Raw genomic sequence first — 14606 nt, 5'->3', positions numbered from 1 at the left:
TTCCTGAGCTGCCGTGTGCTCCTCACCCGGGGTCCCTGCAGCACTGCAGTGCAGTCCTGGTATCAGGTGGCCCTCGGCTTGGTGGATGCCCTTATCACAGGGTATTTCTTAAGCACTTGGGTCCCAAACAGTGCACATGCCAGACTGCTGGGCCCCACTCACAGAGCTTTGAGATAGGAGGCCTGGGTGGTACCTGAGGATTTGCATCTCTGACAAGTTCCCTGAGATGTCAACACTGCTGGCCCAAGACCACACTCTGAAAACCAGTCTTTTAGGGTTTCCCCACATACCTGAAGTGATCGTGGGCTCCATATCAGAAAACAGACTCCCCATCTTTCAAGCAGTCCTCTTCCATCCGCTCCTCCCTTTGCTAAATGTGCGACCTTGGGTTAGTTACTACACCTCTCTAGGCCTCAATTTCCTCATCTGTAAAATGGGGATAATAATAGTAACTACCTCGTCAGGTTAGTACAAGTTATAAATGGAAAGCACTTGCCTTAGAACAATGCCTAGCACCTAGTATGCACTACCAATATTATTATCTATTATTGTTATTATTATCTATCATTGTTGGTACTGTTGCTGTTATGCTAAGTTCAGTGATGTAAATGTCCAGAAGCTCATAGAACATGTAGAAAGTTCCACAACACTAGGCATTGAAAACAAAAAATGCAGTTATATAATCTTAGAAAACACATTATGTTCTTAAAAATAACACCATGTGAATATGTAAGTACATAGGTAGAAATATACATCTATCTATCTAAGCTAAGATTAGAACTTGATAGAAAAACAATGAACAGATCAGAGCTTGCTGTGGAGTCAAACCAACCTGAAGTTAAATCTTCACTCTGCAACTTACTGGCTCTATGACCTTAGAAAAAAATCTCTCATTGAAGCTTCACTTCCCCATTTATAAAATGAAGACAATATTGGTACCCACTTCATAGGTTGTTGATTAAGTTAGATCATAATTTAGGACTTTAGCCCAGAGCATGCACCTAGCAAATAATCAATAAATGAAGCCATTCTTGTTACTATCACTACTAACTCCACTCATCTGTTACAAAACACACCACCCCTCTCCTCTCTTACCTTGTCTGATCTTCAAGGCTACCTCTCAAGACGGATGGGACACCAGAGCCCAGCAGATTTGGGGCTGCTGATCTAGTCCAATGCTCTTTTTGCCAAATAAGGTTTCTCAGGGGAAAAAAATAGGGGTTTATTCCAAAGCCTGTTGACATAGGCATTTTTATGAGGCTAGCAGTCACGACGCCGAGGCTGGGGCAGCAGTGGTGGCTTCCTGCTCCAAAGACTCTTGTCCAAGTCTGTTGCTGCCCACCGCCTCATGCAGGGGAGCTTTCTCTTCATTCTGGGGTCTTGTTCCTTGCTAACCAAGCCCTGACGTTCTTAAAAGTTTATGAAAAGTTTCCTTTGTTTTAAATCTAGCTGTGCTTTGCCAGCCCTCGCTGTGTTTCTCTTTCCTGGATGCTGGCTCCAAGCTCCCGCACAAATCCCTTTCCCATCCGTCCCTTCTGGGGCAAAACCACAGATTCCTTCATTTCTGATCACATTCAAGCCCCCAAATCCTTGCCACCTGCCTTTGAGAGTCTCCAGAATGTTCTTCTTTTCACTTCCACATGCAGAGGAGCCTGAGTCTGATAAGCTGGCTCACGTTGCAACTTTTAAATACCTGTAATCAAAAGCAAAGTTAGCAACTAAAGTTTAAGATGATAACAGACAGTGGAAATGCCAGGCGATATACTGATCTACTGGTTACTCATGGTCACTAAGGGAAATGGAATTTGAAGGTCTGAGTTCAAGTCCCTGTTTGGGAACTTGCCAGCAAGTCAGGCAATTTGTTTTACCTCTCTGGGCCTCAGTTTCCTCATCTGGAAAATGGGGATGGTAAAAGTATTGATACCTATCTCCTGAGGCTGGTGACTATGAATGAGAGGGTACAGGTTAAAGGCTGGCCCAATGCCTAGATCAAGGTCAGTGTGCAAATATTGGGCATGAGTCAGCACTGGTTTGCTGTGATGGAGGGTGAAGAGCAAATATGTAAGCCGCACATCAGAGGCTGTGCCGGCAGGAGAAATCACTTCCAGAATGTCTTCAGGAAAAGGTGAGAAATTTCCAGACTAAACTCTCCTACCATGAAGTAGGTGAAAATTGAGCTCCTTGGCCTCTTTCACACCATCACAACCCACCCTCCCCCTGCACCCCACGCACAGACACACAAAGCATCCCGAAGACCACGCTCTTCTCGCCGAGAGCTGTCCTGGCACACGAGAAAGACGCTGAGAAATAGCGTCCAGGGCCTTCCGCATCTCGGCCCCGGGTTCTGCACCAACAGGAGTGAGTGGGGGGTGAGGGGAGGGGGCCCTGTCCTCCGTGACCCATGTGCGCATTGCTAATCTTGTCCCCAAGCCCTGAATGGCCCTCTTCCTTCCCTTCCAGGGTGTCTGTGCAGTTTCGGAACGTGTGACAACAGAATTGACAGTGACGGCGCCTGTCACCCCGGCACCTGCAGGGACGGCTCCGCCGGGAGATTCTGCCACAAGCAGACCTCAGCCTGCGGGCCCTACGTGCAGTTCTGTCACATCCATGCCACCTGCGAATACAGCAATGGGACAGCAAGGTAGGCCAGTCGGGGCGGGGGTGTTGCCATCCTTAACAGCCCATGGCCACTGTGTTACCTGTAGACACACCCAACCCATATCTAAACTCTTCATAAACTAAGACCTGTTCTCTTCAGCTGCCAGCATGGCTTTTGTGGAGAAAACCTCAGACTGAGCTGGGTTCAAAGTTTGCAGCATTCCCTGCTTTGAAACTTACCAGCTGTGTGACCTTGGGCAGTTACTTAACCTATCTGAGCCTCACTTTTGTCATCACTACAATAAGGGTGATGTTGCCTACCTAGCAGGGCAGTTGTGGAGATTAGAAGAACTGAATGCCAAATCATCCAGCCCCAGGGCTAGTACATCATAGGTGTTCAGTCGTGGAAACTGCAATTATTACCATCACTCATGTGAAGGAAATGAAGATTTGCCCACCAACTTTCCAACCCTTTAAAAACGCCTTTACTTCCTAAGGTCATTAATAACTACTCCCCTGTTAAAGGCATCTTACAAGAAATTGGATCGTTGGTCACTGGATCACCATTTGTTTTCTTAACGCTATCTAACATATGCAGTGGGCGTGGGGGGAATATGTCAGAGGAAATTTTCCTCTCTGGGAATATCTGGTTCAAAGGCAGTAACCATGCAAAAAATATCCTGAGAAATGCAGACAACATGTAGAATTCTTAGCCTTATTTTTGCAGCACTTTTCTTAATTTGTCATTACCTAATCATTTGCTTACCTGTTTGTGATCTGTCTCCCCCACCAGTCTGCAGGAAGCATGGGGCAGAGAGTGACTTTGCTCTTCCGTGGTGGTACAATAGAAATGCATCTTCCTAAGGAGTTAGTATATACATCAGTGCATGAGGCGAAGGTCACAAGTCACCAAAATTGCCCTTAAAACCTCTTAAGGGAATTCCCTGGCGGTCCAGTGGTTAGGACTCGGCGCTCTCACTGCTGGGGCCTGGGTTCAATCCCTGGTCAGAAACTAAGATACTGCAAGCCATGAGGCACGGCCAGAAAAAAATAAAAAAATAAACAATAAATAAATTTTAAAAACTCTAATCACCCACAGAGGATCATCAACGTGGGTCTGTATTTACTATATAAACTTAGGTAAATCAGTGTTGAAACAGATCCATCTATTTCTTCATTTGGGGACCACCTAAAGTATTTAGTTCCTCTAGGATTCTGGATGCACGAAAAATAATTTTATTTAGAGTTTTGTGAAGCACATATGACTGAATTTGCAATAGTGACATGGGGGTGTGATAGGTCTCCCAGCACCTATCACAGGGCACTCAATAAATAGTGGTTGACCAAACAAATGAATGAATGAATGGTCCTATTTAATAGCTGAAGTTTCAAGGTGGAGAATTTTGAGAGGAGTGTCTGAGGGCATGACGGATCATGGAATCAGGCACCTGAGAATGTTGTGCTCTAAAAAAAAGAACATCTGAGAGATCAGAGAAGGGAGAGAGGGGAGGTCTCACCTGATCGTCATGTTCAAATCACTGAACTGCCACACAGAAGAGAGCGTCGTTCTCTGCTGAACCAGAGATAATTACTTGAGGTATAAAGAGACAGATTCCAGCCCCGTAAGAACAGAAAAGCCGCCCAATGTCGAGCCTGAGAAGGTGCAAGTGTGAGCAAGTGCCCTGCTGAACGCCCCATGTGCATTCACTCTATACCACAGCTTTATGAGGGAGATGTTAGACCCATTTTCCAGGTGAGGAAACAGTCTCCCAGAAGTTAAGGGACTCGCTCAGGGTCACACAACTGCTAAGAGGTGGGGCCTGGATACCTACCCAGGTGTGTCTGACTGCAGACCCAGGAGTGCTGGTGGCCACCATGGTACATGGCTCCCCCGACAAGGGCAAAGTGTCAAGCCACCTGGCCATGAACACGTTCACCCCTGGCTGGCTGGTCTTCTTGGGGAGGGGTGGGATGGTTGGTGCTTATATTTCTAGGGCTGACTTTGTGCGCTCACTCTTCTTTGCAGCTGTGTTTGCAAAGCAGGGTATGAAGGGGACGGAAGCCTCTGTTCAGAGATGGACCCTTGTTCGGGGTTAACCCGAGGGGGCTGCAGCCGCAATGTGAGTGTTGGTCTTTATTTCCAAGCTGCCAGGTTTTTTAGGAAATCCTGAGGGAAGACCTTCCAAAAGGCAGTGTCAGATGACTTCATCGCATGAGGCACATTTGCTTGAACCCTGCATTTTAAAGATGGTGCCAGGTACCTTCTGTGAGCCTCCAATTCCTAAGTCCACGTGTGCTGGGGGAGCCCCAGGTTCACATGTGCAGGGGTATTGGGCTTCTAAAAACACAGCCAAAGAATCAGATATTGGAGATCATTAGTAATAAACTTCTGATTCAGACATTACAGCTTACAAGTGACTTTCATGTATTTGATCTCATTTGCTCTTCCCACCAACCCAATGAAGCAGATGTTGTTTATCCCCATTTTACTGATCAGGAAACTGAGGCTCAGAGACCTTAAGTGACTTGCCTTAAATTCTATTAGTGTCAGGGGTATAGCCCAAACTGACTGTTGCTTTCATTAATACCTTCTGAATATCACCACCACCACCCAAGGTCACCTTCATTCCTTACCCACAGTTTAATAACTGCTCTCCCTGTTGCTCCTCTTGGCTATAGCCACAGCCAGAGTGGATCAGATCATGTTTCCCCCTTGCTGAAATCCCTTCGGGAACTTCCCCTGGCTCTGGGGATGAAATCAGATGCAAATGCCTTGCCCAACCCTCCAGACTGCCCTTGGGCAAGCCCCACCCACTCAGCCTCATCTGAACAACTTACCTTGCACCTCTCACTCTGTCCTTCAGCTTCCTGGTGTGGTCATCCTGAAAGGCCTGGAATTGGTACAGGTAGGAGCTTGGGCTAAAGCATCATACAGGCCTGGGTTCATGCCTCTTTACAGCTGTGTGACCTTGGGCAAGTCACTTACCTCCTCTGAGCCTCAGTTTCCTTATCTGTAAAATAGAGGTAATCACAGTACCTTCCTCAAGATGATGGCTTACACCTACAAAACATTCAGAACAATCCCTGGCTCAATAAATGGCAGTGACGTTAGTGACGGTGGCCATTAGCTGGCCAAAAACAAGCCAATTTGTTCTTTAAGTCATCTTATCTTTTCCACTGATCTTAATGCAAATGTGTGTTTTAATCATTTCCTTTGCATTCCATGTGAATATAAGCTTCTTGAGCATACCTCTGGAAATCCTTGCTTTGCACTTGGAATCTTGTGGCTGGGCTGGGGTTTCAGAGGTTTTGCTGCTGCTTTTCCTCCTGTAGGCAGAATGCATCAAAACTGGCAGGGGAAGCCACATCTGCGTATGCCATCAGGGATGGACGGGGGACGGAAGGGATTGCTCAGAGATCAACACCTGCCTGCTGCCCAGTGCTGGCGGCTGCCACCACAATGCAACCTGTTTGTACGTCGGCCCCGGGCAGGTAGGTGTGATGAGGTGGAGAGCAAAGAGGAAGTAGGATTCCTGCAGTAGACTGTTTTTTCCTCTAGACACAGAAGTACTTTAGCTAGAATTTACTGCAGCTCTTTTATCATGTGTAGCAGTGGGAAAGGGTTAATTGTCGTAACAAACCTATGATGTAGGTACTATTTTTTTTCACCTTTTGACCCCATTTACCCTCACCACACCCCACCCTACCCCACCCAGCCTCTGGCAACCACCAGTCTGTTCTCCATATCTATGAGCTTGGGTTTGTTTTGTTTTTTTTAGATTCTACCTATAAGTGAGATCATGTGGCATTTGTCTTTTTCTTACCTATTTCACTTAGCATAATGCCCTCAAAGTCCATCCATTATGTTGCAAATGGCAAGATTTCATTCTTTCTTTGGCCAAATAATATTCTAATGTATACATACACCACATATTCTTTATCCATTCATCTGTTGATGAGCAATTTGGTTGCTTCCATGTCTTGACTATTGTAAATAATGCTGCAATCAACATGGGGGTGCATATACCTTTTCAAGTTAGTGTTTCCTTTTTTTTTTTTTTTTTTTCAGGTAAATACCCAGAAGTGGAATTGCTAGAACATATGGTAGTTCTATTTTTAGTTTTTTGAGGAACCGCCATAACAATTTTCCATAGTGACTGCACCAATTTACATTCCCACCAACAGCGCACCAGGGTTCCCTTTTCTCCACTTCCTCACCAACACTTTATTATTTCTTGTCTTTATCTCATTGTGGTTTTGATTTGCATTCCTCTGATGATTAGTCATGTTGAGCATCTTTTCATGTACCTGTTGGTTATCTGTATGTCTTCTTTGGAAAAATGTCCACTCAGATCTTCTGCACATTTTTTTAATTGGATTGTTTGGTTTTTTGCTGTTGTTGGTTTTTTGCTGTTGTACGAGGTCTTTATATATTTTAGATATTAACCCCTTATCAGATTATGACTTGTAAATATTTTCTCCCATTCTATAGGTTGCCTTTTCATTTTGTTGATGATCGCCTTTGCCATATAGAAGCTTTTTAATTTGATGTAGTCCCACTTGCTTATTTTTGCTTTTGTTGCCACATAGGTACTATTATCATTCCATCTTATAAAAGAGGAAACTGAAGCATGGAGAGGTTAAATACTTTGCTCATATCACACAGAAACCAAATTACGGTGTGAGATTCACACCCAGACAGTCTGACTCCAGAATTGCCCTCTTGGTCGCCACCCTTGACCACGCTCTATTTCTCTATAACACTCTGTAATACTCTACAGTTTGTGGGTCACTTTCACTTAACCTCATTTAAGGGAGACAGGCAGAGAAAGCTACTTCTTAGGAATTAATCAGCCCCAGGGGAGGTGATGACAACTGTACTAGGATTGTAGCCATGAAAAAGTCCTAATCATGAAAGAACTCACTTCATTCTTATGTCTTGCCAAGCAATTACCAACAATTCAGTTAGTTTTTGACTCACCTGAGCTGCCAGATTGCCTTTGAGAAAGAAAAACAATTTCTTGGTATCAGTATCAGTTTGCGAAGGCTGCTGTAACAAAGTATCACTAACTGGGTGTCATAGAAAAACAAAAATGTATTGTCTCATAGGATTAGAGGCTAGAGGTCCAGGATCAAGGTATCAGCAGGTTTGGTTCCTTCTAAGCGCTATGATGGCAAATCTGTTCCGTGCCTCTCTCCCAGCTCTGGGTGGTTTGCTGACAGGCTTTGGTGTTCCTTGGCTGATACACGCATCACCCTAATCTCTGCCTTCATGTTCACATGGCATTCTCCCACGTGCATGTCTATGTCCAAATCTCCCCTTTTTATAAGGACACCAGTCATATTAGACTAGGGACCCACCCTACTCCAGTGTGACCTCATCTTAACTAATTACATATTAACAATCCTTTTTCCAAATAAGGTTACATTCTGAGGTACTGGGGGTCAGGACTTCAACATATGAGTGGGGGGGGGTGGGATTGGGGGAGCACAATTCAACCCATAAGAGTATCTATTCCCTTCTGCTCTATCATCCTTTCTGCAGACAAATTTGAAAAGCATTCTGATGGAGGAGATAGAGGAAGAGAAACGACTTTTTATAGTGTTACATAGAAATAAAATAGGCCATATCTAGGATTGCCCTCAGTAGCGTTCTTAGTTGGCTCGAAAACTTGTAGATATACTCCAAATAGACACAAATCCTAACTACCATGAATTTTTATTTTAAAAGACAGACCATGTTTGGGTCAATATGTCAGGGCTGGGGGTGCAGGGACGTGCTACCCCAATACCAAGTACAGAAGATTAAACGCTCTTGCTTCTAAGGTCTTGCCCTCTCAGGTAAACTTGTATACATGTGCATATATTTGTATATAAGATACCCAATTTACCTTATGAAGCATATATAGCAAATAATACTTATACCCTTAAAGATAAAAATTCATAAATAGGAGTTCTATTCCTTTCTTCCCACAACTTAATGGGTTGTCTTGGATCACCTCTGGATGTATCCACTCTCTAGACCAGTCCCTCAGTAACCCTTCACCAATCAAATGTTCCTACTTTCCCACCTCTGTTTATTTTTCTGACATGTAACCTCACCTTTGATGGACTCCCCACTCCTCCCACCCTCTCCCAAGGTCCCACCATGCCCCACTTCCCAGCTCATCCTCCCTCTGAAGAGCAGTGGTCCTCGTCACAGAAGCGTCTCATGTGCCAGTTCATCCATAAGACTTACAGCATCTCTTGTTTTCCAGTGTTTATTAAGATTGGACTATTCTTATTTACGTTGTATACTTTAGCTTCCTCTCTTCAGTGAAAGCAGCTTTGAGGTTCATTGCTGGTTCCATAAGGTCACTCAATACCTGTGTTTGTTATCTGTTGAAGAGATTACTCCTGTTTAAATTATAGGGGTTTTTAAATTTTTATTTATTTTTTTTTTATTTATTTTTGGCTGCGTTGGGTCTTTGTTGCTGCTCGCGGGCTTTTTCTAGTTGCGGCGAGTGGGGGCTACTCTTCGTTGCGGTGCGCGGGCTTCTCACTGCGGTGGCTTCTCTTGTTGCAGAGCACGGGCTCTAGGCACGCGGGCTTCAGTAGTTGTGGCACACGAGCTCAGTAGTTGTGGCTCACGGGCTGTAGAGCGCAGGCTCAGTAGTTGTGGCGCACGGGCTTCGTTGCTCTGCGGAATGTGGGATCTTCCCGGACCAGGGCTCGAACCCGTGTCCCCTGCACTGGCAGGCGGATTCTTAACCACTGCGCCACCAGGGAAGCCCCCTAAATTATATCTTAAACTTCAAAATAATGTTTAATAACGGAAGACATTTGGGAAAGTAAAAGAGTGGAGAAAAATGAAAACCATTCACAGCCCCCCGACAATCACCGTTTGTGTGCTGATGTATTTTTTCTTTCTGGCCTTCTTAATGCACAGGTTTTTATTTTTCTCTACCTTGTTGCGATCCACTGCAGTTTTGTTTGGTTCCTATTCTGTACTTAGCACAGACATTCCCCCATTTTATCATACAACCCACCGCTATCATCATCATCATCATCATCATCATATTTAGTAGCTGCATGATCAGGGCCATTGCTTCTGTGGTGTAGTTTGTGTACTACACAAAGTACCCAGCCTATGGAGCAAACAGGGGCTGAAACCCAGCCTGTACCCTGCTCGCCAAGGTATGTACCCTGGTGTGGACCTAAACCTCCCCAGAGGAAGGGGGGACTTTTTTGTTGCTTGATGAAACTGTCTCCCTGCTGAGCCACTAGCCATGGGCTGTCCATGTAGACGTGGTACTTGACTCAGATTTGCCTGCTCAGAGGGAATGCCTGTTCTAAATTACACAGCGTGCCTCACAGACCAACAGTGGCCGTGTGCATGGATCTCCACCAAGTGGATGCCCCATGACTTACTTAATCTTTCCCTCTTAGATGGAGGGGCCAATTTTTCCAGTGTGATGCTCTTTGGAATCTAAGTTCTCTCTGAGACAAATCTCCATGTGGCCCCTCTAGGGTAATGAATTCAAAAAGCACCAAAGGGGGCTTCCCTGGTGGTGCAGTGGTTGAGAATCCGCCTGCCAATGCAGGGGACACGGGTTCGAGCCCTGGTCTGGGAAGATCCCACATGCCGCGGAGGAACTGGGCCCGTGAGCCAAAACTACTGAGCCTGCGTGTCTGGAGCCTGTGCTCCGCAACAAGAGAGGCTGCGATAGTGAGAGGCCCGCGCACCGCGATGAGGAGTGGCCCCCGCTTGCCGCAACTAGAGAAAGCCCTCGCACAGAAACGAAGACCCAACACGGCCAAAAATAAATAAATAATTTAAAAAAAAAAAAAAGCACCAAAGGACTATCAGACTGGGAAATGTAATGTAGAATGTGGAGACCAATAGCTCCGGAATCTGAAGTGTAAGAAACGAAAGACATTAATGGTGTTCTCTAAAAGAGCCAGTGATGGTTTCCGTACTTCATTTTGTGGTGCGGTGTGAGGGCAGGGCATGGAAGGCAGGTGTTTTCAATAATCCATTTGACTTTGCTCTTGGAATTACAGAATGAGTGTGAGTGCAAGAAAGGATTTCGAGGCAATGGGATTGACTGTGAACCAGTAACTTCATGCTTGGAACAAACTGGGAAATGTCATCCACTGGTGAGTTACTTGATTTTTTTCATTAATACTTAAAAAAATTACCTGAGAAAGAAAGAAGGTTGGGTTATTTTTCATCTGGGCCCAGTAATGAACAAAATCTCTCTTACTCCCAAAGGGAGTCCCTAAGCAGAATGTGAGTAATTATTGCAACTTTCACTCCATTCTAAAGCTTGGAAGAACCAACATACAATTGCCAGATAAGATTCCCGGTTAAATCTGAATTTCTAACAAATGACAAATAATCCTCCAGCACAAGTATGACCCGAATGTTAGATAGGACAAATTTAAACAAAAAATTACTCATAACTTATCTAAAATTCGTACTTGGTATTTTTATTTGCTAGATCTGGCAATTCTAAATCACCAGGATAATTTAAAGGGTAACTAGACTCCCATTTTGAATGTCATAACAAAGTTTTACCCAAATTATTAGTGAAAATGCCCATTCAAGGGTAGGTTGAGCCTTGCGTCTAAATTATGGAAGAGCAGGCAAAGATGGTGGAGCCGGTCGTGTTCATGTTTTTAAAAGAACAGCACTAAGCACCCAGCGTCAGAACCAGTGGAGACGACACCTTAGTCACAGAGCTTTCGCTTGCAAGTAACAGAATCCACACACATCAGCTTAAGCTAAAAAGGAATTTGTTGGACATATGCCGCCAGGGTAGCTCCATAGTCAGGAATTCCAAAACTTCCCAAGGGCTTAGAATCAAGATCAAGGCAGCTTCTTCCCTCGATCCCCTGAGACCATGCAACTTCTCATTTTGCTACTCCCTGTGCTTTTACTTTCTCTTTGTCTTTGTCTCCCTCTCTCTCTCTCTCCCAACTTTAAGTGCAGTCCTGTGCATCTTGGGGTAGATGACTCCCTGTTCTTAGAGGAACGTCTACCCCGCTACCAGTGATGCCCACTAACTCAACAGCACTCTGTGTCCCAATTCTAACTCATAGGAGAAAGGATCTGACCAGCCCAGCTGGGTCCAGGTGTCCACATACGAGACACTCAATGATGCCCAGGGAGTGGGGTGACATATCATGAACAGGACTGCCAGACCCACGCCTAGTAGTGTGGGCAGGTGGGTAATATTCAAAGACAAAAAAATGGGAGGAGATGCCTCCCATTACCCAAGAATCATGAAAGCACTTCATAAAGCTGAGGAAGCTCCAACACTCTTGCTTAATTTAAGCCCAATCAAGCCCTGACATTCCACACGTGAGAGGTTATTGGAACTTTCACTTCATTCCAAAGCGTGGAAGAACCAACGTAGGGTTGCCAGATAAAATGCAGAACACCCAGTTAAAATTGAACTTCAGATACACAGTGAATTCTTTTCTGGCACAAGTGTGCCCCCAAATACTATATGGGACATACTTATACCAAAACCTCTTTGTTTATCTGAAATTCACATTAACTGTGTGTCCTGCTTTCTGCTTGCTAAATCTTGGCAGGGATGAAAAGAAAGAATCTAATTGTAATTCCGTAAGAAGTGCACCAAACCTGCAGAAAGGGCTGCGGGCCTGTGGGTTACTTCCACCATCTTTCAGCCCCGAATTTTGCAGTTCTCACTGTAGACGGAGCCTGAGGATTCACAGGTGTACCTCATATCTAATGCTTTAGTCGGGAAAGCAAATCATTTCTCTCATTTTCTTTGTATCAGGCAACCTGTCAGTTTACTTCTTCTGGTGTCTGGAGTTGTGTTTGCCAAGAGGGCTACGAAGGAGATGGCCTTCTCTGCTATGGAAACGCTGCAGTGGTAAGTCCTCTGAGATCAACTCCAGTACAGAATAATAAAGACAAAAATCTTCAAATTTAAAAGAAAAAAAAAGCGCTCTTGTCTAGGATGGCTTTAAAGTGCTCTACCAATCATTTGCTCCAGATTTTATCTGAAGCAAACTGCTTCTCATAAATGGCATATGTGCTCTGTGGGTCACAAATTTTCTACAAGTTGAAGGGAGGTAACTTTTATTTGGCACCTTCTGTGTACCAAGCAGTCTTGGCTTCCCTTTCTTGCCATTCTGCCTCTTTCTAGTCCCAGACTTCCCAAATGAGCAAATAACTGGCCCCTGCTGAGCTCTCGGGCACTCCTGTCCGGGTTGTGTGCCTCCTATAGGTACCCAGAGCACCTTGTGCTTACCCCTGTCTGGGGGGGGGGGCGGTGTGCTTGTGTGCACACACACACGCGCATGCATGCACGTGCACCTTCTGTGTACCAGGCATCTTACTAAATCCTTAACATGCTGCAGCACCCCCTTTAAACCACAACCTCTGGGCTTATGCTATTATTATGCCCATTTTATAGATGAGGAAACTGAGAGCCTAAGCAAACTTGCCTAAGGTCACTCAGCTGTCTCCGTGCAGAGCCCAAGCACTTAACCATTAGTATGTTCTATCAGCGTAGGGCACGTCCCACCTAATTGTCTGTCTCCCCACTGGACTGTCAACTCTTGAGGGCAGGTCTTTGTCCTTGTTTCCTACTTCACTCCTACTGTTCATAAAGATTTGCTGAAATGAGAAAGTAAATTGGTGAATTTTCTCATCACTCACTTTTTGTTTAACTCACTGGAGTTTGGTTCCTACCCCTCCTCTTAACGGAAACCACTGGCGTAACAGTGCCCAGGGCTGCACCTGCCCTGATGTGCTCCCTGGCAGCTGCAGCATCTGACCTTGGCCTCCCTGCCTATCAGGGTCCTTCCTGCTCTTTACTGAACCTGTTTCTCCTACTCATCCCATCAGGCCTGTCTCCTGACATTCAGACCATGGAGCGTGGACCCAACATTTTCTCTGCACTGTCCATGGGCCACATTTCCTAAAACCTTAAAACCCTAAAACCCTGCTTTCACAAGGCCCCTCACCTCCCACGGAAAACAAGATCAAGTCCAAATCCTCGGCCTGGTACTCTGAGGGCTTCACATGGACTCAACTCACTTCGGCCAGCTTAGCTGAGCTGTTGCCTTCCCAGCTGTCACCTTCCTGGCTCCGTTCCCCTCCCCCATGGACCCAGCCTCAGGTCTTTCTGCCAGCAGTTCAGGTCCAGCTCGTGCCCTCCTCTCCTTGAAGGGATTACCCGAGCATCTCAGCTTTTGCACTTATCCATTTACTAACTGATTTACTTTTTAACCGGTATTTACTAACTTATTCCATAACCTCAACCACTTTCAAAAAGGAATTAAGACAGCTCTGAGATGTATTGCCTTTTGGTAAATTTGCACATAATAATTGTTATTGCCATTTTCGTGGTGTTTAATAGTTTTTAAAATATTTTCACATACGTTAATGCATGTAATGTTCATAATCCCAGGAGCAAGGCATCATCATTTTCATTTTTCAGGTGAGGCACTTGAGTTCTCAGAGAGGTTAAGTGACTTGCCCAAGATCACACAGCTGGTAAATGGCAGACCCAGGAATTGAACCCAGACTTTTTAAACTCAAAGTCTAGAGCTTTCTTTAATTGATCACACCTTCAAACATCACTGATCTACCAGCACTCTGCGTTATTTTTTCACATCCTAACATCCCCAAAACAACTGTAAGTTGCATAAGATAAGGGGCCACCTTTTCTCTTTCATATCTTATATCCTCCCTCACTCCAACCTGGTGCCAATTGTGATGGTTCAGTATATATGTTCATTAACAAACCCCATGGTGGATAAGTTAAAAATAATAGTGGCTAAAACCTACTGACTGTGTCCTGCATGCCATCCTCTATTATAAGCACTTTAAAAACATTAACTCTTCCAACTTCCACATCAACACTATCAGTTGGAGCTTTTATCATCCCTATTTTATAGCTGGGAACATTGAAGCCCAGAGAGATGAAGTAACTTGCCTAAGGAACTAGGAAATGGCCAAACCAGAAAGAAAACCCAAGTGGTTT

At 44.9% G+C, this 14606-nt stretch overlaps 1 protein-coding gene across 1 annotated transcript in view; it reads left to right on the top strand.

Annotated features, from left to right (window-relative positions):
• STAB2 (stabilin 2) overlaps nt 1-14606 on the top strand; it is a 179262-nt gene that overhangs the window by 93431 nt on the left and 71225 nt on the right. Inside the window, exons 25-29 of the mRNA XM_082419566.1 lie at nt 2461-2641; nt 4625-4718; nt 5932-6090; nt 10642-10737; nt 12390-12485. Coding sequence (XP_082275692.1) covers nt 2461-2641; nt 4625-4718; nt 5932-6090; nt 10642-10737; nt 12390-12485 — 626 coding nt within the window. The remainder of the gene's footprint in view (nt 1-2460; nt 2642-4624; nt 4719-5931; nt 6091-10641; nt 10738-12389; nt 12486-14606) is intronic.

Source organism: Balaenoptera physalus (assembly GCF_965194825.1).
Source record: "Balaenoptera physalus genome assembly, chromosome: 13".
Lineage (NCBI taxonomy): Eukaryota > Metazoa > Chordata > Mammalia > Artiodactyla > Balaenopteridae > Balaenoptera > Balaenoptera physalus.
This window is presented reverse-complemented; position numbering and strand designations above follow the sequence as displayed.